The sequence below is a fragment of the Myodes glareolus genome, chromosome 9, assembly GCF_982192425.1.
Source record: "Myodes glareolus chromosome 9, mMyoGla1.1, whole genome shotgun sequence".
NCBI classification, from domain to species: Eukaryota; Metazoa; Chordata; class Mammalia; order Rodentia; family Cricetidae; genus Myodes; species Myodes glareolus.
Genome location: NC_142034.1, coordinates 21,777,724 through 21,798,595, shown reverse-complemented (window position 1 = coordinate 21,798,595; position 20,872 = coordinate 21,777,724). Strand labels below are relative to the sequence as shown.

At 46.9% G+C, this 20,872-nt stretch overlaps 1 protein-coding gene across 5 annotated transcripts in view; it reads right to left on the bottom strand.

Annotated features, from left to right (window-relative positions):
- Positions 1 to 20,872, bottom strand: part of Stat3 (signal transducer and activator of transcription 3) — a 55,717-nt gene that overhangs the window by 2,889 nt on the left and 31,956 nt on the right. For 3 of the 5 annotated variants that reach the window (XM_048450675.3, XM_048450678.3, XM_048450676.3), the window contains exons 3-22: positions 20,262 to 20,406; positions 19,654 to 19,752; positions 17,419 to 17,514; positions 17,193 to 17,274; positions 16,796 to 16,890; positions 16,483 to 16,634; positions 13,877 to 14,035; positions 13,691 to 13,783; positions 12,961 to 13,020; positions 7,352 to 7,381; positions 7,167 to 7,260; positions 7,013 to 7,060; positions 5,553 to 5,636; positions 4,796 to 4,894; positions 4,560 to 4,695; positions 3,891 to 3,943; positions 3,574 to 3,668; positions 3,325 to 3,464; positions 2,722 to 2,934; positions 64 to 106 (exon numbers count right to left, since the gene is read on the bottom strand). In XM_048450675.3, coding sequence (XP_048306632.1) covers positions 64 to 106; positions 2,722 to 2,934; positions 3,325 to 3,464; positions 3,574 to 3,668; positions 3,891 to 3,943; positions 4,560 to 4,695; positions 4,796 to 4,894; positions 5,553 to 5,636; positions 7,013 to 7,060; positions 7,167 to 7,260; positions 7,352 to 7,381; positions 12,961 to 13,020; positions 13,691 to 13,783; positions 13,877 to 14,035; positions 16,483 to 16,634; positions 16,796 to 16,890; positions 17,193 to 17,274; positions 17,419 to 17,514; positions 19,654 to 19,752; positions 20,262 to 20,406 — 2,016 coding nt within the window. The remainder of the gene's footprint in view (positions 1 to 63; positions 107 to 2,721; positions 2,935 to 3,324; positions 3,465 to 3,573; positions 3,669 to 3,890; positions 3,944 to 4,559; positions 4,696 to 4,795; positions 4,895 to 5,552; positions 5,637 to 7,012; positions 7,061 to 7,166; positions 7,261 to 7,351; positions 7,382 to 12,960; positions 13,021 to 13,690; positions 13,784 to 13,876; positions 14,036 to 16,482; positions 16,635 to 16,795; positions 16,891 to 17,192; positions 17,275 to 17,418; positions 17,515 to 19,653; positions 19,753 to 20,261; positions 20,407 to 20,872) is intronic. The other 2 variants (XM_048450677.3, XM_048450679.3) reach the window with 1 other exon arrangement.

Sequence of the window (20,872 nt, the reverse complement as noted above, 5' to 3'; positions counted from 1 at the left end):
CCTGTCCTGGGGACAACTGAGGGCACTAGAAATGACTGTAAACTGGGAAGGAAAGCCACTTACGGGGTCACACAGATGAACTTGGTCTTCAGGTAAGGGGCAGCACCTGCAGAGAGGAAACCCAGGCTTTAACTGACTGCAAGCCTGCTTTGAGAATATGCAAGAGGAAGCCACCTGGCTCTCTGGTCCAGACGGCTTGAGCCAACCTTACACAGATTCTGCCCAGGTGCCTGTCCACCCCTTAGGACTGTCCTCATCACGTGCTAACTAACATTCAAAGTGCTCGCAATTTGAAGTTTTGTTTTCTGTATTGCAGACCTTCTGGGCACAGCTGCCCCACCCATACCTACACCTACCCTGCTGCCAACTTTTGTGCTTCCTTCCCCACCCTGCTCGAGCGCTCAGCTACCTTTGTGTGGTGCTAGGCTTCTTCTGTGACCTGGCCATACCTGGGAATTGATTTCCCCGTTTGGTGACCAGCACAGACACCAACAGGACAAAGACGGGTAATGCTAGAGCTGCAAAGCCACTTCCAAGCTAGAAGATACAACCTTGCCACTGGGAAGACAGGACACCCAGGGCCAAGCACATGTGCAACAGCCAAGAGACCTGGCCAAGACGCTTTCTGTCTCATGTGTGGGAGGGGAGGGAAAGGCCGGGCTGGCTGTCTTCCATCTCTGCCGTTTATGTTGGAAATGTGGGAACTGGGCTTTTAGGCGAGGACATCAGAAAGCCCTGGGGACTTCTGGCATGAAAGCTTGGGAGTTCAGTTGAGCAAAGCATTTGGCAGGCCTGGAGCAGGATGGGCAGCCTGAGAAAAGCAGAGACAACAACACTGGGACTAGAGCAGCACAGGGCACATGGCAACCTCCTGAGGGAAGCCATAGAAAACTGGCCATAGAGGAAAATCCAGGTTCGTTTTTGGCTAAGAAACAGGTTAACCCAGCACGAAGCCACAGGAATTACTGAGGCAACGGTGCCACCTACAAATCCAACTGTTCTTGTTCAGAAGAGTTGCCTAGGGCAAGCACTCTCCCTCTAGAGAGACCGAGGGTAAGATGAGATAGTTAAGAAAGACAGTTCAGGGCTAGAGTTGTCCGTCGCCAAACCTGATGAACTGAGTTCAATCCCAGGACTCACATGATTGGGAGGACAGAGCTGACTTCCTCAAGGTCCTCTGACCTCCAACAAGACCTCCACACACAATAAATTAGAGAGAGAGAGAGAGAGAGAGAGAATGAGAATTTCATTCTCCAATGATCAACAGAGCTGAGAAACACACTTTGGGCCCAAGGTAGACGTGTGGAACCGAAGAACTAAAGGGCAGAAAGAAATGGCCCATTCCTGTCTGGATCTGGATAAGCTACCACTTGCTCAAAATCTCTCCAGAGGAACAGTCGGTGGGCTTCTGGCAGACAAGGAAGACCTGGGAAGAGTCCGAGTGATGTCTACACCATAATAGTCTCACAGTAGAAGCAGAGGAAGAGGTCATCACAGCTCACCTCCCAGGAGTTCATTTGAACCCCTACCCTTCCTCAGGCTCTCGAGCCCTCAGTGCACCCTCCTTGTGCTCACAGGCAAACCCATCAGGGAATGGATCCCTTTCTCATGCCCAGGGCCTCGTCCCTGAGGACTGGCTCTGGGCAGCTCCAGCAGGGATGGACCAAGGCCTGGATCGGGAAAGCAAATGAGTCAGAAAGACCAGCACTTGGACTTCAAAGTCCTCTGCGAAAAGAACAAAGAGGAGTGTGAGAGGGGCTGATAAACAGATCTCCCAACCGAAGGCAAGGTGGAGGCAGAGATAAGGGACAGACAGGAAGTGAGAGCTAAACTCCTCCACAGAATGAAGAGAACTCAACACCAGAACAAAGGGACAGGAAAATAACTGTCAACGAACCCGACTCCTCCAGTCTGAGAACTGGACAGTCCTCGGAGAAGGCTGAGGACAGAGCCGGGGGACGTGGAGCATTCGTGCACGGATGCTACGTGGCCAGGGCAAGGAGGCCGGCTCACACATCTCACTACAGAGCTCAGCATGGTGCAACGATTAAGAACAGTCACAGAAAACACAGACAGACACACTGGCTTCCTCACCAGCGGGCAGACAGAAGACAGAGGCAATGTAGCAAGTACTAAATGGCTTCAGACCAGACCACTCCGACTCTTCATGCTGGGGACAGTCCCAGAGACTACAGATTTAACTCAACATGAGTTCTACTTTCCTGTCTAGTGTACACAATCACACGCAGCTCCACAGGGTAAATGCATCTCATCGCAACAGCTGTACGTCCTAAATGCCAACTCCACATCCTCTCCAGTCACCGTCTCCTGCAACCTCGACACTCCCCACTCTGCTAACAACCACTGTCCCAGAAAGTCTTTCTTCAGGCTACCTGGCACTGCTAACACACAAAAAGCAAAGAATACTGGACTCAAATCTGCCGCAAGTCTTCTGGAATCCACTGTGTAACGAGCATCAGAGAACTGTCCTCGTTTTTTCTTCCTAGTGTTTTGAGGTTGTGTGTGTGTGTGTGTGCGTGTGTGCACGTGTGTCTATTTTCATCTTCAGACTGACAAGCTCCCCATGAGATCTGACTTTGTTCTTCTCTTGAATGCCATCACTCACCCTGTCAAAGTACCCAATAAACAACTCTTTCCCATAACCCCACCCCCTACTAACTTTCCCTAAGAATGAAGTCAGAACCATGGAAAATCAACAACTACCTGGGTCAGCTTCAGGGTGCTCTTGGCTCTCTGGTCGACAGTACTTTCCAAATGCCTCCTCCTTAGGAATGTCAGGGTAGAGGTAGACCAGCGGGGACACCAGGATGTTGGTAGCGTCCATGATCTTATAGCCCATGATGATTTCAGCAAATGACATGTTGTTTAGCTGCTGCTTGGTGTATGGCTCTACAGACTGGATCTGGGTCTTGCCTGTCATGGGACACAGGAGGGAAAGATTACCCCAGTCTAGTGCTGGAGACCTTGAATGCCCTATCCAGTGACTCAGAATTGTGGCAATGTCCAGGCTGGCTTTTAGAGAGGCTGTCAAGCTGGATTGCAGGCAGAACACTTGCTTCCGACATATTAACATGGTAGGTAGGAAAGGGAATGTGGAAATAAGATTCAAATCACACTTTTCTACACAAATATTAGCCAACCCCGGAGCGAACAAAACAAACTGGCAGGCTACCCCTCTGGAGGAGGCACAGGCCCTCTCTGCCCTCCAGGGGGCAGCAGTACATAGAACAAGAAGCAGCCAGACGCTGGCAGTGGCCACCAGGTGGAGCAAGCGAGACAGAAGGGGCAGGTAGAAAGTCTCACCACTGATGTCCTTTTCCACCCAAGTGAAAGTGACCCCTCCTTCTTTGCTGCTCTCGCTGAATCTCAGCAGGAAGGTGCCCGGGGGCTTCGTGCTCAGGATGGCCCGCTCCCGCTCCTTGCTGATGAAACCCATGATGTACCTGGAACCAAGGAAAACCCACACTGTTTGTGAGCAGAAGGCTGTCCCTGTCATAGGCTTGCTGGTAGCAGGTGACTTGGTCACACAGTACAGCCAAGTTTCAGCCTTACCCTTCATTCCAAAGGGCCAAGATATACTTTTTCACAAGGTCAATGATGTTGTCTAGCCACACCCAGAAGGAGAAGCCCTTGCCGGCCATGTTTTCCTGGAGAAAAGAATCATGGGAAAGTCAGGTCTACCACCGTCCATTCCAGCCCTGTCAGCCCGAACCTCAGTACTCTGCCAATACCCTTGCACACTCCTCTATCCTAGGGCAGCTCCTACTAGCTGCTGGAGAGAGAGGCCCAGGCTTTCAGTATTCATGCCCCCCAACAATCCCCTTATAAACGAGCATTCCAGACCTGCTTCCCAGGAGCCCATCACTTACTTTGCAAAACTTAGCCCATGTGATCTGACACCCTGAGTAGTTTACGCCAGGTCCTGGAGAAGAGAAATGAACAGAAACCCCGATTAAAGATTTTATTCCTCAAACAGAATTTGCAAACATTTGTCCCATGTATTTGATCTCGCAGGGTGCCATGGTTGTATGTGCATGTGTATGGTAACGTGCACAAACAGGCCTGCACACATCCAACCCCAGCATCTGACCCTGGATTATCCCGGCACCAATGCCCTATTGGGCTCCTGTTCATCCTTGCCGTGAGTGGTTCTGAGGACCAGCGTCACACACTAACAAGCTGACAGCTGTGGCTAGGAGGTCACATTTGGTGTCACCACAGGCCCAGGCTATTTTTAATCTAGATTTTTTGAAAGGAAAGAAAAATTTTATGCTACCATCCATGACTTCTTCAATGGGTAGTGGATACCAAGCCCTTACCATCTTCTAACACACACTGAAACATCTCCTCAGGTTAGTCGGAGCAGTGCCTTGGAAGGCAATCAAGAAAAAAGAAACCCTCCTTGCCCCCACCATGTATCCTAAAAATGAACACTAGGATATACCTGGCGCAGTAGGCCCTAGCTAGCCACTGGGAAACCCTGCCTGAGTGACCAACCGCCCAGACCAGAATGTCATAGGAAACTGTCAGATTCCCACCTAAGAGCTTCTCGGCCAGTGTAGTGAGCTGCTCGATGCTCAGCCCTCGCTTTGTGGTGGAGGAGAACTGCCAGCTGAGCACCTCAGCCACTTGGTCCCAGGTTCCGATTGGTGGCTTGGTGAAGAAGTTCACGTTCTATCGAGAAGATGAGAGAGTGACGCGGATGATCACACCACCTTGCACTGAGAAGGCGCAAGAGAGTCCGGGATTTCAGAGAGGGCGTTGGGGGACTCACCTTGGGGTTGCTGGTCAGCATGTTATACCACAGGATCGATGCCCAAGCATTTGGCATCTGGCAGATGTTGGAGATCACCACGACTGGCAAGGAGTGGGTCTGCAGAGTGTGGGGAGACAGGGAATGACTTGCCCTGACAACTAGGCTCTCACAGCGCCAGAACACCTCTTCGGCTGCACCTCCACAGGTTAGAACTAAAAATCATGTCACACCAGATGCCGACTCTAAGCAGGAGTGTGACTGAAGCAGCTCAACACCAAGAGGAGAAGAATGACCAGCCTGGGCATCAGGACTCGTTGACATCTGAATAGAATCAGTGACTTACAAAATCTAACTGATTCACGACTTTCCAGAAATCTGGAAGGCAACCTCTAAAATTGAAATTATCTATATTTTTCCATCTTTCCATGAAATGGAGGTATCAGAAATCAAACATGAGGATTCCTGTTTTCCCAAGTGTAACTTAGTAAGATCTAGAAGGCTGAAAAACAAACTCTAAATGCCACGATTTTCTGCACACTGAGATGGTGGCTATAAAGACTAACTTGGCCACATTGTCAAATCAAGTCTAAGCGATCACTAAAGACAGATGTCTAAACCATGTGCTCAAGACTTTCTTCCCAGGGGGTGGCTATCAAGGACTTTTCAGAGACAGACGGTGAAGACTAAATACAGGTTTACCAAACAGTCCCATGCCACCAGGCATTTTTGTCCTGTCCCCCTGCGCGCCCACAGGCTGGCTCTGTGCAGAACTCACCTCTAGGTCAATCTTGAGGCCTTGGTGATACACCTCAGTCTCGAAGGTGATCAGATGCAGCTCCTCAGTCACAATCAAGGAGGCCTACAACAGCGAGGTCAGGTTTCAGAGAACGACACTGACCTTAGGCAACAACGGAGGAAAGCGATGTGCTCACTGCGCTAAGAAGGTGGCCGTGGACAGTAGCCAGGGCACAGTTCTGTACCTTCTCTCTTCAGCACAAAGACCCTTGAGGACAGGAGCCTCAAACCTGATCTTTTATTATATATTCCATAATAAATAATCGTATTTTATAATATATAGGTTCAAGGCACAAAGAAGAAAGCAATGAACATCCAAGGATATACCACTTCTTTACCTATTTGGGAGCCAGCAAGATGGCTCACTGGGTAAGGGCATTTGCCTGATAATCTGAGTCTAATCCCCAGGTGATTTTCCCCTCCTCTGCAGTACTGCTCTGTCCATGGCGCTACTGTTTCCTGACTCCTAACCATGCTCACGGGTGTTTCTCCAGGCATGTGCATTCGGCATGGGGTAGTTGTGAACCCCACACATGTGTGGTCCTACTGTCAGCATGTTTTAGCTGCTGGCCCCCCACCCCCAGTGTGAGGTGGGTCTGTGGTCACATGTAGTTCCCACATTTGTCACAGCTGCAGAGGATCCCACTGTGACTGCATCACACTCAAGCCTCCCTAGGGTGCTGAAAGATTTGGGCTGTGTTTGGGGAGTAACAGTTGACTGTGATCATGTACTTGCCCTTGGTCCACCTTTGCAAAGCTATTGTTATTGTTATATCCTAGGACTGGGTCTGCTGATTTACAGGGCATGCTCATTTTTATAATGCCAAGTTGCTTTCGAAAGTGACTGTAACAACCTTCCACGAGAGGTCAGGCAGTGCGGCCACCTGTTTGTACAAGGATTAGTAATGAATTCTTAGGAATGAACTTCCAGTTCTTTTATGTACGTGCTGAAGGATGAATAATCTCAAACTCATGAGCCCCTGCCTCAGCTCCTGAGTGCTGGGGTTGTGTGTGTGTGTGTGTGTGTGTGTGTGTGTGTGTGTGTGTGTGTGTTATTTTCTTAAGTTTAACTCTGACTTGCTTTCTGTCTCATCAAGGCACAGAAAATGGAGTCAGCTGGCAGGTGGTGGCAAGGGACTTTGGGAAGCCCCAGGCAAGGTGGAAACTTTTCTACCAAATGGGTGTGGGTAACAGCTCAACAAGGGACTTCCCACTGCTGAAAGGGGCAGGGGCAACTCCCCAACTCTCAGGGAAGTGCTCCTCTTGAGAACTCCCCAGCACCTGCAACTTCTGAGCAGTCACACTGGCCCAGAGCAACTTGTCTAAGCCAGCAGCTGAAGCAGCAGGTTAGAGTCTGGGCCGGAGAGAGAGAGAGAGCGTGCTCTCTCCTTCCCTCACGGAAAACACAGCCAGATAGTTCTTAGCCTGAACAAAACTTACATCACAATTGGCACGGCCCCCATTCCCACATCTCTGCTCCCTCAGGGTCTGGAAGAAAGGGGAAAAAGCCAAGTGTCACGTGTGGCTGTCCCAAGCTCTCCCTCTACCACTTGCCCTCTGTGCAGGGGAGCCGGCCCTCACCCCCACGACCTACCAAGTGCTTGAATTCTGCAGACAGGCTGCCATTGTTGGACTCTTCCATGTTCATCACTTTTGTGTTTGTGCCCAGAATGTTAAATTTCCGAGATCTGAATCATGGGAGAAAAATCAACACATGAGTGACTGCCAAACAGCCAGAGGATAAAGCAGGACGGACAGAAGAAAGGGGGCAGGACTCACCCTCTGAGAGCAGCAACATCCCCAGAGTCCCTGTCAAGAACACAGATGAAAGTTAACAAAATGGAAGTCATTGATCCTCTTTCTTTCCAGAACCTACTTTGATGGGAAATGCCTTTAGCTGTGCAGTTTTGTTTTAGGGGTGAAATGAAACTGTATTTAAGCAGTAGCTGCAGTTGGGTGTCTATCCCTTAGTTCCTTTCCCTTTCCCTAACAAAACAAAACTCCATTCTGCTCAGCTTGGGATGGCAGAGCCCATCCCTACCTCCGGGGGGAGCCCTGACATGGGAAACACTAAGGATGGGACAGAGGATTCTGGGTTCCTGAAGACACCTGTGAGTCATGGTCAGGTGCTTGCCCCAACTGCATTTCCAGTTACACAGGTTGCAAATTTCCTCATTACTTAAGCCATGCTGGGTTTTCCGTAAAGGTCTGTTGTTACCTATCCCATGATAACCACTGCAAGCGCTATCCCCAGAAAACCACTGCTACCTCCGTCCCTGACTATTCTATCTTTTTATATTAGGATGTTTCTGTTTTTATCTCCTTTTAGAGTGCTATTTTAAAAGTTTTCAGTCAGGCATGGTGGCGCACGCCTTTAATCCCAGCACTTGGGAGGCAGAGGCAGGCGGATCTCTGAGGCCTGCCTGGTCTACAGTGCTAGTTCCAGAACAGCCAAGCTTCACAGAGGAACCCTGTCTTGAAAAAAAAAAAACAAATAAATAAATAAAACTGAATCTCCCTTGCTATACATTTACCAACAGATAGAATGTTCTAGGGAACTTGTAGAAGAAAACTATCAGCTCTAAAACATTTCTTCCTTTCCAGGTACTACCTTCTTAAATCAATTACCAGCTCTCCCTCATGTCTGAATTATATCTATTTTTTATATATCCCTTTTGTATTAATATTATTTATAGTTCTTAATCAATAAATTGCACATCCTATAATGTACACTCTTATGGGGCTGGCTTAGAAGTGCTATTCACACCTGTGAAACCATCAGCACAATCCAGGACATATCCACCATCCCAAAGTGTTCCTAAGCTCGTTTGTAATGCACCCCAGTCCCACACTTCACTCCACCCTGCGCCCAGAAAAACCATCATTGTGCTTCCTATCACTACAGATTCGTTTGCGTTTTTAGAAATATATACATGCAAACATAAGATATGCACTCTTTTGCGGGGGAGGGGAGACCTGGTTTCCTCCACTCAACATAACGACTTTGAAGGTGTCCTCATGTTTACAGATCAATAGTTCCTTTCATGGGGCTGGAGAGATGACCCAAAGGTTGAGAGCACTGGCTGTTCTTCCAGAGAACCCAGGGTCAACTCCCAGCATCCACAGGGCAGCTCACACCTGTCTGTGCTACTCCAGCTCCAGGGAATCCAATGCCCTCACACAGACACACGTGCAGGCAAAACACTAGTGCACATAAAATAAAAAAGAAAGAAAGAAAAACAGTTCCTTTTGTTTGGGTGACAAATAGTATACCATTGTATGAGAGTGCAAACTGTTTATTCTTCCTGTTAGTGGACACACGTGTGCATTTTTCTTGTGTTAACACCTAGGAGTGAAATGGCTGGTCGCAGGGTAGGTTCATGATTTACTTTGTAGGATGCTGTGAGAATTGCTTTCTCAAGTGGTGCTGTCATTTTCTGTGCACCTGTGTTCTATGGGGGCTTTGCTAACCTGTAAATATAGCAGACACGCCTGGGGTTTATTCTAACGGCCCGTAAGGGCCCGTAAGAGAAGAGCCCTCAGTTTGCACTCCGGCCTCTATGACGCTTCCCACTGCCACCCATTGAGCACCCTGCCCTCTCTACCCCAGGAGATCCATTTTAACATGTGCTGATCTCTTCCATTAGCCCCAAGTCTGTCTCTAGACTTCAGGTTTCGTTACAACAACCAAGCAGCATTCTTGTCCCTGTGACACATGTAACAATTGGACCTCTGAAATGCATTTTAATACCTGGCAAGGTGGCTTCCTTTACCCAGGCCTCCTATTACTTTTATTTATATAAAGAACTCTTTGGAAATAAGCGGTGAGCATCAGATACTAAAGGAAAGGCGAGCAGCTGTTCAGGACGATGCTTCAGGTTTACAAAGCGAATGCATTCCAGAGACCTGCTACTGTCCAGTGCTGCTGAACTGTACCCTCAGGGATGAATGCGGGGATGGGGAGATGGCTCAGTGGTAAAGTGCTTGTTGCATGGCACGAGAACCCTAGTTTGGATCCTCAGCATTACATAAAATCTGGGTGCAGCAGTGAGTGTCTATAGCTCCAATGATGGGGGCTGCAGAGATAGGTTTGCTGACCAGCCAGCTTAGCCAGTGAGTGAGCTCCAGGTTCAGTGAGAGACCCTGCCTCAAAAAATAAGGTAAACGGCGATAGAGAAAGACAGTTCCTGTCAACTTCTGCTCTACACACACACACACACACACACACACACACACACACACACACCCTTAAATTATCTTGCTATCTTAGTTTACTTTTTTCAACTATAATATAACTTGGCAAGTATTATTTATTTATTTACATCTTCTTTTTCTTCTTTCCCTTTTGGTTTTTCAAGACCATCCCCCCCCCCCTTTGGCTATTTTGTGTAGCCCTGGCTGGCCTTGAACTCACAGAGATCCATCTGCCTCTGCATCTTGAGTGTCATCTGCCAACACCGCCTGGCTACATCTTTATTTTTCAGGATGGGGGTTGAATCCAGGGCTTTGTACATGCTAGGTAAGCACTCCAACACTAAGCTGTATACACTCCCAAGTCTTTTTTTATTTTCACGTTTGAGGCAAATTAATGAGGCTCTGAAAGGTTTCTGAACACAACTATTCACAAAACAAAGATTCATGAACGCAGATATCTCTAAATCAAATGTCTGTCAAAGTTCCTGTTTTTCCATCTGTCATGTACAAATAAAAGCTAAGCTTAAGAATATTTACTTGTCATTGGCAGCCTACAGAATGGGAAAAGATTTTTACCAACTTCATATCTGACTGAGGGCTAATTCCTAAAATATATGAAGAACTCAAGACCTAGATACCAAGAAAACAAATAACCCAATTTTAAAAATGGGGTATAGACTTAAACAGAGAATTCCCACTAGAGGAAACTCAAAAGGCTGAGAAACAAAGAAATGCTCAACACCCTTAGCTATCAGGGAAATGCAAATCAAAACTACTTTGAGATTTCATCTTACACCGGTCAGAATAACTAAGATCAACAAAGCAAGTGACAGCTCATGCTGGTGAGGATGTGGAGTAAGAGGAACACTCACCCATTGCTGGTGGGGGTGCAAGCCCATACAGACACTATGAGAATCAGCGTGACAGTGCCTCAAGAAGATGGGACTGGATCTACCTCATGATCTGGTTATACCACTCTAAGGTACACACCCAAAGAATGCTTCATCCTACCCCAGAGACTTCTGTTCAACCATGTTCATTGCTGTTCTCTTCATAATAGCCAGAAATTAGAAATAACCCAGATGTCCCTCAACAGAAAAATGGACAAAGAAAATGTGGTACATTTACACAATGGCATATTACTCATTTAAAAAGAAAATGACATCATGAAATTTGCAGACAAATGGATGGAACTAGAAAAAAATCATCCTGGGTGAGGTACCCCAGACCTAGAAAGACAATGTTGTGTATTCACTCATATACGGATATTAGCTGTTAAATCAATGATAACCAAGCTACAATCCATAGAACCAGTGTGAGTATGGAGTAAGGGACTGGAGGAACAGACAGATCTCATTAGGAAAGAGAAATAGGCTAGGCAGTGGTGACACACATCTTTAATCCAAGCACTTGGGAGGCAGAGGCAGGAGGATCTCTGTGAGTTCGAGGCCAGCCTAGTCTACAGAGTGAGTTCCAGGCCAGCCAGGGCTATACAGAGAAACCCTGTCTCAAAAAACAAAACAAAACTTAAAAAAGGAAAATAGAATAAATAGAATAGATATTTATGGATGGATGGGGGGTCTGGAATGGGAGGATCAAGGGAGGGGGAGGGGTAGAAGGGAATATGGGGAAAGACAGCTAAAATTAAGGGGCATTTGTGGGGTAGCATGGAAATCTAATATAGTAGAAACCTCCTAACATATATATACAAATATGAAGGCAATCTCAATGGAATCTCCAAATAATGAAAGAGACAGAATCCTACCTGGCCATCTCTTGCTACCAAATGAAACTTCCAGTACCAGGATTGGTCTATGTTTAATTGAGTTGATGGCCAAACGGACCTCAGGGGAATCCCAAACATCTTGGGCTGTTGCCAAGATTACAGGTTGCTCTCCACAAACAGACAGCAAGGCCCCATTGCTGAAGATAACACCTACACAACTCACTGAACCTGGAGATGTCGAGCTGGTGCCTACATAGAGCCTTCACACTACCTGCCAGCATGTTTGTTAGAGGAAAGTACTCTGCATGCCACTGGAAGAAAAATGTAAACACCAATAACAGTCTGCTATGCTCAGAGATTAGAGCCTTGTTCAACCATCATCAGAGAAGCTCCCTCCTGCAGCAGATGGGAGCAAATACAGAGACCACAGCCGGACATCACACAGAGTGTGAGAGACCTTGAAACACTCAGCCCCAAACATCAAATCCCTGCCCTCAGAACTCAGGGCACCCAGAGGAAGAGGAGGTGGAAAGAGGATAGGAGCCAGAGGGATGGAGGACACCAAGAAAAACGGCCTTCTAAGTCAGCGTGGGCAAAGTTCCTATGAGATCACAAAGACAGAAGCTGCACGCACAGGACCTACAGGACCTACAGGGCTCTGTGCCAGGTTCTCTGAGCTTATACTACAGCTTTCAGTTTAGCATTTTTAAGGGAACCTCGAGTGTGCAAACAAGTGGGTCTCTGATTCTTGTGCCCACTCTTGGGCTTTTTCCCTTCTGTTGGTTGGCCCTGTCCAACTTCAATGTGATAGTTTTTTATCTTGTTATATTTTATTTTGTCATTTTTTTTACTTATTTATTATGTATACAGTGTTCTGCCTCCATGTATGCCTGCAGTGCAGGCCAGAAGAGGGCACCAGGTCTCGTTAGAGATGGTTGTGAGCCACCATGTGGTTGCTGGGAATTAAACTCATGACCTCTGAAAGAGCAGCCAGAGCTCTTAACCTCTGAGCCATCTCTCCAGCCCCATATTTTTTTTAAACAAATGAACGAACGAACAAATGAATGAATGAATGAAAACCTAGCCACCAGGGTAAAAGACTGATGATGGAACTGTCATTTCTACTGGATGAGGAAAATCAGCTTTCTCCAGCACAATGACACTGAGGATATCAACCGCTCCAGGACAGGCCTCATGTGTGGTAGTTGACCAGCAAATAGTAGACTCCATAGTTTCTTTGATTATAGTTAGGTGGGCTTTTCAGTTTTGCTTTGTTTTGTTTGTTTCTTTTGAGGTGCTGTTGCATTTTGTTTTGTAGGTTTTGGGAGCTTGGGGTTTGTTTTTTGAGAAAGAACTTTAAAGTTGGGAGGGTAGGGAGGAGAGGCCCTGGATGTACTTGGGGGAGGGAAGAATATGATGAGAATTGATTCACATTTAAAATTGTTTTAAAATAATAAAGAATACTCACTTGTCAATGCACACTTTAATTTTAAGCTGATAATTCAACTCAGGAAATTTGACCAGCAACCTATTAAAAACATATCGTCAAGGAAACTTAGTAGACTTCTTACCATGATCTCTAGTTAAAAAAAAAAACAAACCTAATACCTCAATTCCTAAGAAGTAAATATATTCCTGGGTGTGGTGGCACACCCCTTAGATCCCAGCACTCAGGAGGCAGAGGCAGGCAGATCTCTGAGCTCAAGACAAGTCTGGTCTACAAAGTGAGTTTTAGGTTACACAGAGAAACCCTGTCTATACTTAACCAATAAATAAATAAATAAACAAACAAACATATTTATGGACCCAAATTCTACCTCCACCCAGAGTTATCATTGATACTAAAGCTGAACACTGACCCCTCAGCCAAGAAGTTCTGAAAATGCCTACGAACATGAACCAAGCTGTAAGAGACTCACAGAAAGACAATAAAAAGCACTGAGTGAGAAATATTGCACAAATATGCTCTGCCGTTGGTACTCCTTATGTTAAACCCAAAACTCAACATAACTCTATTTCTGAAGGAGAGCTCACAGGGCAGGGCCAACCCTCCACCCCTGTCACTCGAGGTGAGGAGCAGGCTTCACCTCCCACCTCAGCTCACCTACCACTGGGCCTCACTGCACCGTTAAAGTCCTCAAGGAAGAGGACTGGACATCAATAAAAGCTCCACCCAAAGTGTAAAGACCGGGGCTCACCTGACTTTCGTAGTGAACTGGACACCAGTCTTGATGACGAGGGGCCGGTCAGGGTGCATGGGCATGCAGGGCTGCCGCTCCACCACGAAGGCACTAGAAAGGGAAGGGATAGCAGGTCACACATAGTGGTGACCAGGCAGGCTTCTTCCTGGTCCTTGCTTCTGAACATTAGCTTTTTAGGGTTACCTTTTCATTAGGTTTCTGAACAGTTCCACAATTCTCTCCTCTAGCATCGGCCGGTGCTGCACAATAGGGTCCCCCTTGTAGGACACTTTTTGCTGCAGTTCCTCCAGTTTCTTTATTTGTTGGCGGGTCTGAAGTTGAGATTCTGCTAATGACGTTATCCTGCCAATAACAAAAGGCGGTTCCAGTTACCTCTGTTGCCTAGCTGTGAACCCAGCATTCAGGAGACTGCAGCAAAACCTTGAGCCTGGGCTGCACAGTGACTTCAAGGCCAGCCGGAGCTATGCAGTGAGGGGGAGGGAGGAAAGGCCCTAAAATATTGAAAGGGAATACACAGAGCATAGGATGGCCACTTCAACCATTTGAAGCACATGGCTCAGTGGGAGAAGGGTTAAGACTAACATCACTAGGAGCTATCCAAGGAGTTGTCACTGGACTGCAAATGGATTCGAGACCAAATATGAAGAATACCTGTGTTCACATCCTATCCTAAGTTGTCCATGTACTAAAACATGACACTGGAAGACAGAGGACAGTGAGTGGGCTTGAGCCAGCGCCGCCATTCACAACCTGCATAAGCAGGGCCAGGCCCCTTCACTATGGTAGGCCTTAGTGACCCCTGAAAGGAGACAAGGGATTGAGCCTCATCGAGAACCCATTCAATGCTATTCTTCGATCAATCATGAAAATATAACGTGGTATGTCAAATATTGATAATAGGTATACAAAAAAGATGATCAGAGGGGCTAGAGAGACAGTCCATGAATAGCACTTAGGCCTCTTGCAGGGGACCCGGGTCTGGTTCCCAGCATCCATACTGGAACCATCTATCACTCCAGCCCCAGGGGTTCTACTGCCCTCTTATGGCCTCCACAGGCACTGCATGCCTATAATGCAGGCAAGTACATACAAATTTTAAAATTTTATTTTCTTTTTAAAGAAAACAGTACTTACTTAAAAAGTCAATTAGAAAAGCCAGGCATGACAGCACATGCCTTTAATCCCAGCAGTTGGTAGGCAGAAGCAGGTAGATTTTTATGAGTTTGAGGTCAGCCTGATCTACATAGTAAATGAGTTCCAAGGCAGACAGGGATATATAAAAACAAACAAACAAACAAAAACCAAACAATTCGAAAAAAATAAAAAGTGGGCAGAGAGGGAGATGAAGCTGATTAATTCTGCCTTCATGAGTAGGGAATATTAGCGTCTCTCTCTTTTAAATCTAATATGTCTCTTTTATGCTTTACCACTAGTTTCACAAAGGCAGAGTGTGAACAGGGATCTGAGCTCTGGATCCGTCCTTTCTGGCATCTAAACGTCTCATGCCCAGAACTTAAAAAATTCTTGGAGCCCTGATCAGGAAGCTTTTCAAACTGCCTTCAGCAAATGAACAGCACTCTGTGTCCGTGACGACAGAGATGGGCTTGTCACTTGAACTTGTCCTGAATGTCCAATTTCATGCTCCATGGAGCGGGGTTCCCCATCCTGCCAGGCCTCTGGGGCACGCTCACAGTGGGCCTCGCTCATGAAGCTAGTTAGACAGTATTCGGAAAAGAGCAGATGAAAGAAGAGAACATAGAGAAAAACTGGGGCATGGGGAAAGCTCAGGGGCTGAACACGCCCCTGGTTTGCACAAGGCCACATGAGCCATCTTTCCCATGGCAGCAAAGGAAAGAAGGAAAGGAACAGAGCAGTTGTTACTGAAACTAGACTTCTAGATTCACGTGTCCATTCATGGCAGATGTCTAGAGAAATTGTCACAAGACCCCGTGACTCACTGGTACCAATCAATGGATTTGAATTTTTTCTTTCATTTTATTAATTTTATATATTCCAACTTTCTCTTCCTTTACAAAGAACATATATATTGTTTTAGATTATTAAAATAGATAAAATGGAGAGGTTAGTGTTAAATACAACTAAAAGTATTATTTAAATTTAAAAATCAAATATATTTAAAATGAGTGATATAAGCAGTTTTTTAAGTTAAAAATTTGTTAAGGGGACTGGAGAGATGGCTCAGTGGTTAAGAGCATTGCCTGCTCTTCCAAAGGTCTTGAGTTCAATTCCCAGCAACCACATGGTGGCTCACAACCATCTGTAATGAGGTCTGGTGCCCTCTCTGGCCTGCAGGCACACATGTAGACAGATATTGTATGCATAATAAATGAATAAATATTTTAAAAAAATTGTTAAAATTAGTTGACAGTTTTAACTCTTGGACTAAATTTGAGTGTGTAAAAGAAGCCGCCTTAAGGCAGACATGGCAATTTATGCCTAAAATCCCAGATACTTGCGGCAGGAGGATTGTAAGTTCAAGGTCAGCCTGGCTATGTGGTGGGTTTGAGGCTGGCCTGCACAACTTAGTGAGATTCTTTCTCAAACTTAAGAAAACAGGTGTCCATCTTAGCGGCAGGATGTCCAGGGCTAGGAGTGTAACGCAGTTCAACGGTTCTAGACATTTGCCTAGCACAGCACATGTCCAAGGGAAGGGTCCACTGGTAGCAATTAAAAGGGAAAAAAGCATGAGCAAGGTAGCCCCACTCTGCAGGCCTGTGGCTGATGCCAGCTCTCTAAAAGGAAAAAGAAGGCTTCCTTCCAACTCTTACCAGTTTTCCAGGCGATCCAGGCAGATGTTGGGAGGGCCTCCAATGCACGCGATCTGCTGCCGCCTCTTCCAGTCAGCCAGTTCTTCGTCTGTGAGTGTCTTCTGCACGTACTCCATTGCTGACAAGAGTCCTGCCAGCTCACTCACGATGCTCTGTTTGGAAACCCAAACAGTCAGAAGACATTTCCGCAGACCACATCTAACTACATTCTCCAGTCAGTCCCAGAGAAGGAGCCATTAGAACCCAGTCAATCTTCCCACGGTAAGTGTGTGGCACTGGGGAAGCTGTCTGGGAAACTGTCCAGAACACTTACTCTCCGCATCTGGTCCAGCGCTGTGAGCATCTGTTCCAGCTGCTGCATCTTCTGTCTGGTCACGGACTGGTTGTTTCCATTCAGATCCTGCATGTCTGATGGGGGAGGAAAGACTCCTTGACCAGGGGGAATACTCGCAGTCTTCTCAATGAGGCTCCAAACCCTGTGTGCACATGCGGTCCCTGCTACTTGGAGAGCTGAAGTAAGATGGCCGCAGGCTCAAGGTCATCCTGCTCTACGATCAAATCCCATCTCAAAAACAAACAAAAGGTTGTCCCACTAAGTGCCAGAAGCTCCCCTTCTCCTACCATGCAGTCACATGAATGAAGTCAGGTCCTGAAACTCAGTGACACAGCCTCGCTTTCAACAGACTTTACCATCTCTAACGTTCACTTGCCTCCTTGACTCTTGAGGGTTTTATAGTTAAAATCAAAGTCGTCCTGGAGATTCTCTACCACTTTCATTTTCTGCTCTAGATCCTGTTCAAACAAACAAACCACAAACAGAAGTAAGAAAGAGGTTTCTCTCAGGAGAGGGAAAAGACAGTTTTGAAGACAATGAAAATGCACAGGACCCCGCTGCTCTCCAGCCTGAGCGCTGCTCCCAGGGTGAGACCTGCTCACCTGCACACGCTTCCGGACATCCTGAAGGTGCTGCTCCAGCATCTGCTGCTTCTCTGTCACCACAGCGGCTGTTGGGTGGTTGGCCTGGCCCCCTTGCTGCCAAAAAAGGGTTAACACACACGTGAACCCATGGACACCTGTCACCTGAGTGCCAGCCCATCCTATGACCTGTGCTGTTGGGAAATGGGCAGTGATGCAAGAGGGGAGGATGCTGGGAAAAACCCTTGTGTTGTTCAGTCTGTGGCACCGACTTTCGCCAACAGGAATCACCTTAAACCCAGTCTCTGCATTAAACTGAGAGCCCACATGGAACTAAGACGTTCCAGCCTTCAAGCAGTTCATGGGTAAATTGTCTAAAAAAATTAATTAAAATAATAAAGATAATAATTCAGAAAGAATTTGGGGTACAGTTCAGTAGTAGAGATTATGCTAGCTAATAAATAAATTCAGAATAGCGGATGACAGCCCAGTACAATATATTTTCATGAAAAAAAATCATTTCCCAAAAATTTTCAAAATTGTGTTCCCATAGCTTCTGTCAGGCTGCTGCCTTGAGAAGGCCAATCAGGACACGAAATGTAAAATGGCTTTGCAAGGAACAGAAAGAGGCATCTGATGATAGAAAAGACAAGTAAAAGCTGCAGGAACAAGACAGCACTTTTGACAGTGGCCCAAGGATAAGGACAGCAATCTTGGAGAAAGCAGAGCCAGGGGAGATGTTATCCACCCAGTTTTCCAAGCTAGTGGCTCACGCCCATTACAGCTGTCAAGGCTCAAATCAGGCCCCAACTTCTGCTCTTCTGACTTCTTTTTATTCTACTATGTCTCCTGTTCTTGAGGTTTATTTGCTTTATTTTACATGTATGAGTGATTTGCCAGCACGTGTGTACATGCACCTCATGTGTGCCTGGTGCCTACACAAGTCTGAAATGGGCATTGGGGTCCGTGGAATGGAGGTTATGTATGGTGGTTGTGAGCCACCTCATGGGTGCCGGGAACTGAACCAAGGTCTGCTTTAAAAGCAGAAAGTGTTCTCAGCCACTGAGCCAGCTCACTAGCCCTATTATTTGCTTCTAAGATCTCTTGTTTCCAGTCTGTTCTCTCCACCACTTCCACAAGTCTCCCAAGGAGGACAGAACAGGCCAATTTTAAAAAGACATTTTCCCTATTTTTCCTGGCTGCTTAAATCATAGACTACAAACCTCCTTGAAAACTTGGGAAAAGAACCCAGCCCTACATTTCTCTCATTCTGGGAGGAATCTGACCGATAAGCTGCAGAGAAGTACCATAGACAGAGACTTTGAAAGGGCCCAGCCCCAAAGCTGCGCCTCTTCCCCTCTCCTAGTTCCTAAACTTGCCTGGGGCAGGAATGCTTCTGGTCTCTAGAAGCAATTTCTGTGTCCAGCCAGTGGTGGACTAGGGTCTCTCAAGCTCCATGTGGATGGTTAGCGAGGTGTGCTCTGCAGGCTCCCAAGTTCTAACTCGGGTCAGGCACTGGGAAGGCCCTGTGGGCCACGCATGGTGGCTCACATACTTCATACCAGCACTTGGGAGGATGGGGCAGGAGGATCTAGAGTTTACCACATTGGCTAGGTATTGAAAGCCTGTCTCAAAAGCAAGCACTAGAGAAACTGAAGCAGAATTGCCATGGATTTGAGAAAGTCAGCCTACATAGTGAGTTCTAGGCCAGCATGGGCTACAGAGCATGACTCCATCTCAAAAAACAAACAAACAAAACAAAACAAAACAACCCTGACCTGAAAACAAGATAAAGGCCTGTGGAAGCGTGGTGGCTACACCAGTAATGTGGCAGAGGGCAGGCCGACTATCTGAAACTGGAAGTCAGTTGTCCTACACAGCAAGACTCTGACTCAATAACAATAGAAGCCCCAGGGCTGGGGATACAGCTTCCACACCTGTCCAACAGACGGGCCTGGTTCTGCCCCAAGCACCACATGTACAGGATAGAGTGGTGCGCACCTCTAATCCCAGCACTCAGGAGGAGCAGGCAGGAGAAGACGAGTTCAAGTTCGTCCTCAGTTACAGTAACACTGTTTGTTAGGGGCAGAATGGAGAGGCTTGTGCAATTCTTTGGTGGTGTCGTTTTTATATTTAAGGCTTTGATCTGGCCCAATGCTTCTCTCCAGTCATATTAATCCATTACTATTTTACTGCACTGTACAGTTGCTTGCTTCCCAAGTCCCCTGACCGCGCTTGGTATCTTCCCAGTCTCACCTGGGCTGCGGTGGCTGCCGTCTGGAGGAGGCGAGACTCTTCCCACAGGCACCGGGCCACAATCCGGGCAATTTCCATCGGCTTCTCCAGATACCTGCTCTGTAAGGGGACAGAAAGAGAGTGGCTAACTTAAAACTCACTTCCACGACAACAGATCAAAGGCGTCAGAATTGGACTGAAAACCAGAGGGAAGGAAAGGGAGGAGGATGGCGGCCACAGCCAACAGCAGAAATACATGAGTCTGTCCTGAGATAGGATAACATCTGGTTTTAGAGGGAAGTGGTTGACTTTACCCAGGAGTACTCAATTAATGGCCAAACTTTTAACATGTAAAGCTAAGACGTGTGCCTATGACGTGCAGGTGTTGTTGGCATGCTACTATAACAGAACAACATCAAGCTTTATTGCTTTATTGCTCCAACTGTAATATGAGAAGTGAGTTTCTGGTAATGGTACCCAAGGGCAGTGGACAGGAAATTGAGAAGGAGTTAATTACTTCTCCTTTGATTGAGAGCACAAGGCAGGCTCGCATCATTTGCCAAGTGAGGTCAGCACGCTAATACTGCACTCTGTGGGGTCAGTGTCTCCCAGTCAGGTTCCCATCATACCTGCAGGAACTGCTTGATTCTTCGCAGGTTGTGTTGATAGAGGACATTGGACTCTTGCAGGAATCGGCTATACTGCTGGTCAATCTCACCCAAGAGATTATGAAACACCAGCGTGGCATGGGACTCTTTGCTGGCTGCATAAGCCCTAGGAAAAGGAAGTGCATGCCGTGAGCGATCTGGAGAGCCTGGTGTGATAGCACGTGAACCACAACAGGAGGTGAAGACAGCAGGATCAAGGTGAAGACAGCAGGATCAACTCCTACCTAAGGAGTTCCAAGCCAGTCTGGGTAACCTTGTCTTAAAAGCAATAACAATAGGAATCTAAGATACACACATACACACACACACACACACACACACACACACACACACGCAGAAACCACCATCAAGGAGTAGCAGAGAGAACGACAAACTGATGCTGTGACCCTTTCATCCCCCCCTTCCTCTTGTTCGGCACAACAATACAGCAGTTGGAGGTAAAGCTCAGGGACACAGACTTGCCTCATGTGCCAAGGCTCTGGGTTTGATCCCCAGAACAGAAAGAAAGAAAAAGAGAAATGTCAATGAGAATGACTCCAGATAGTGTTAATCACTCTTATAGTCGATATGAT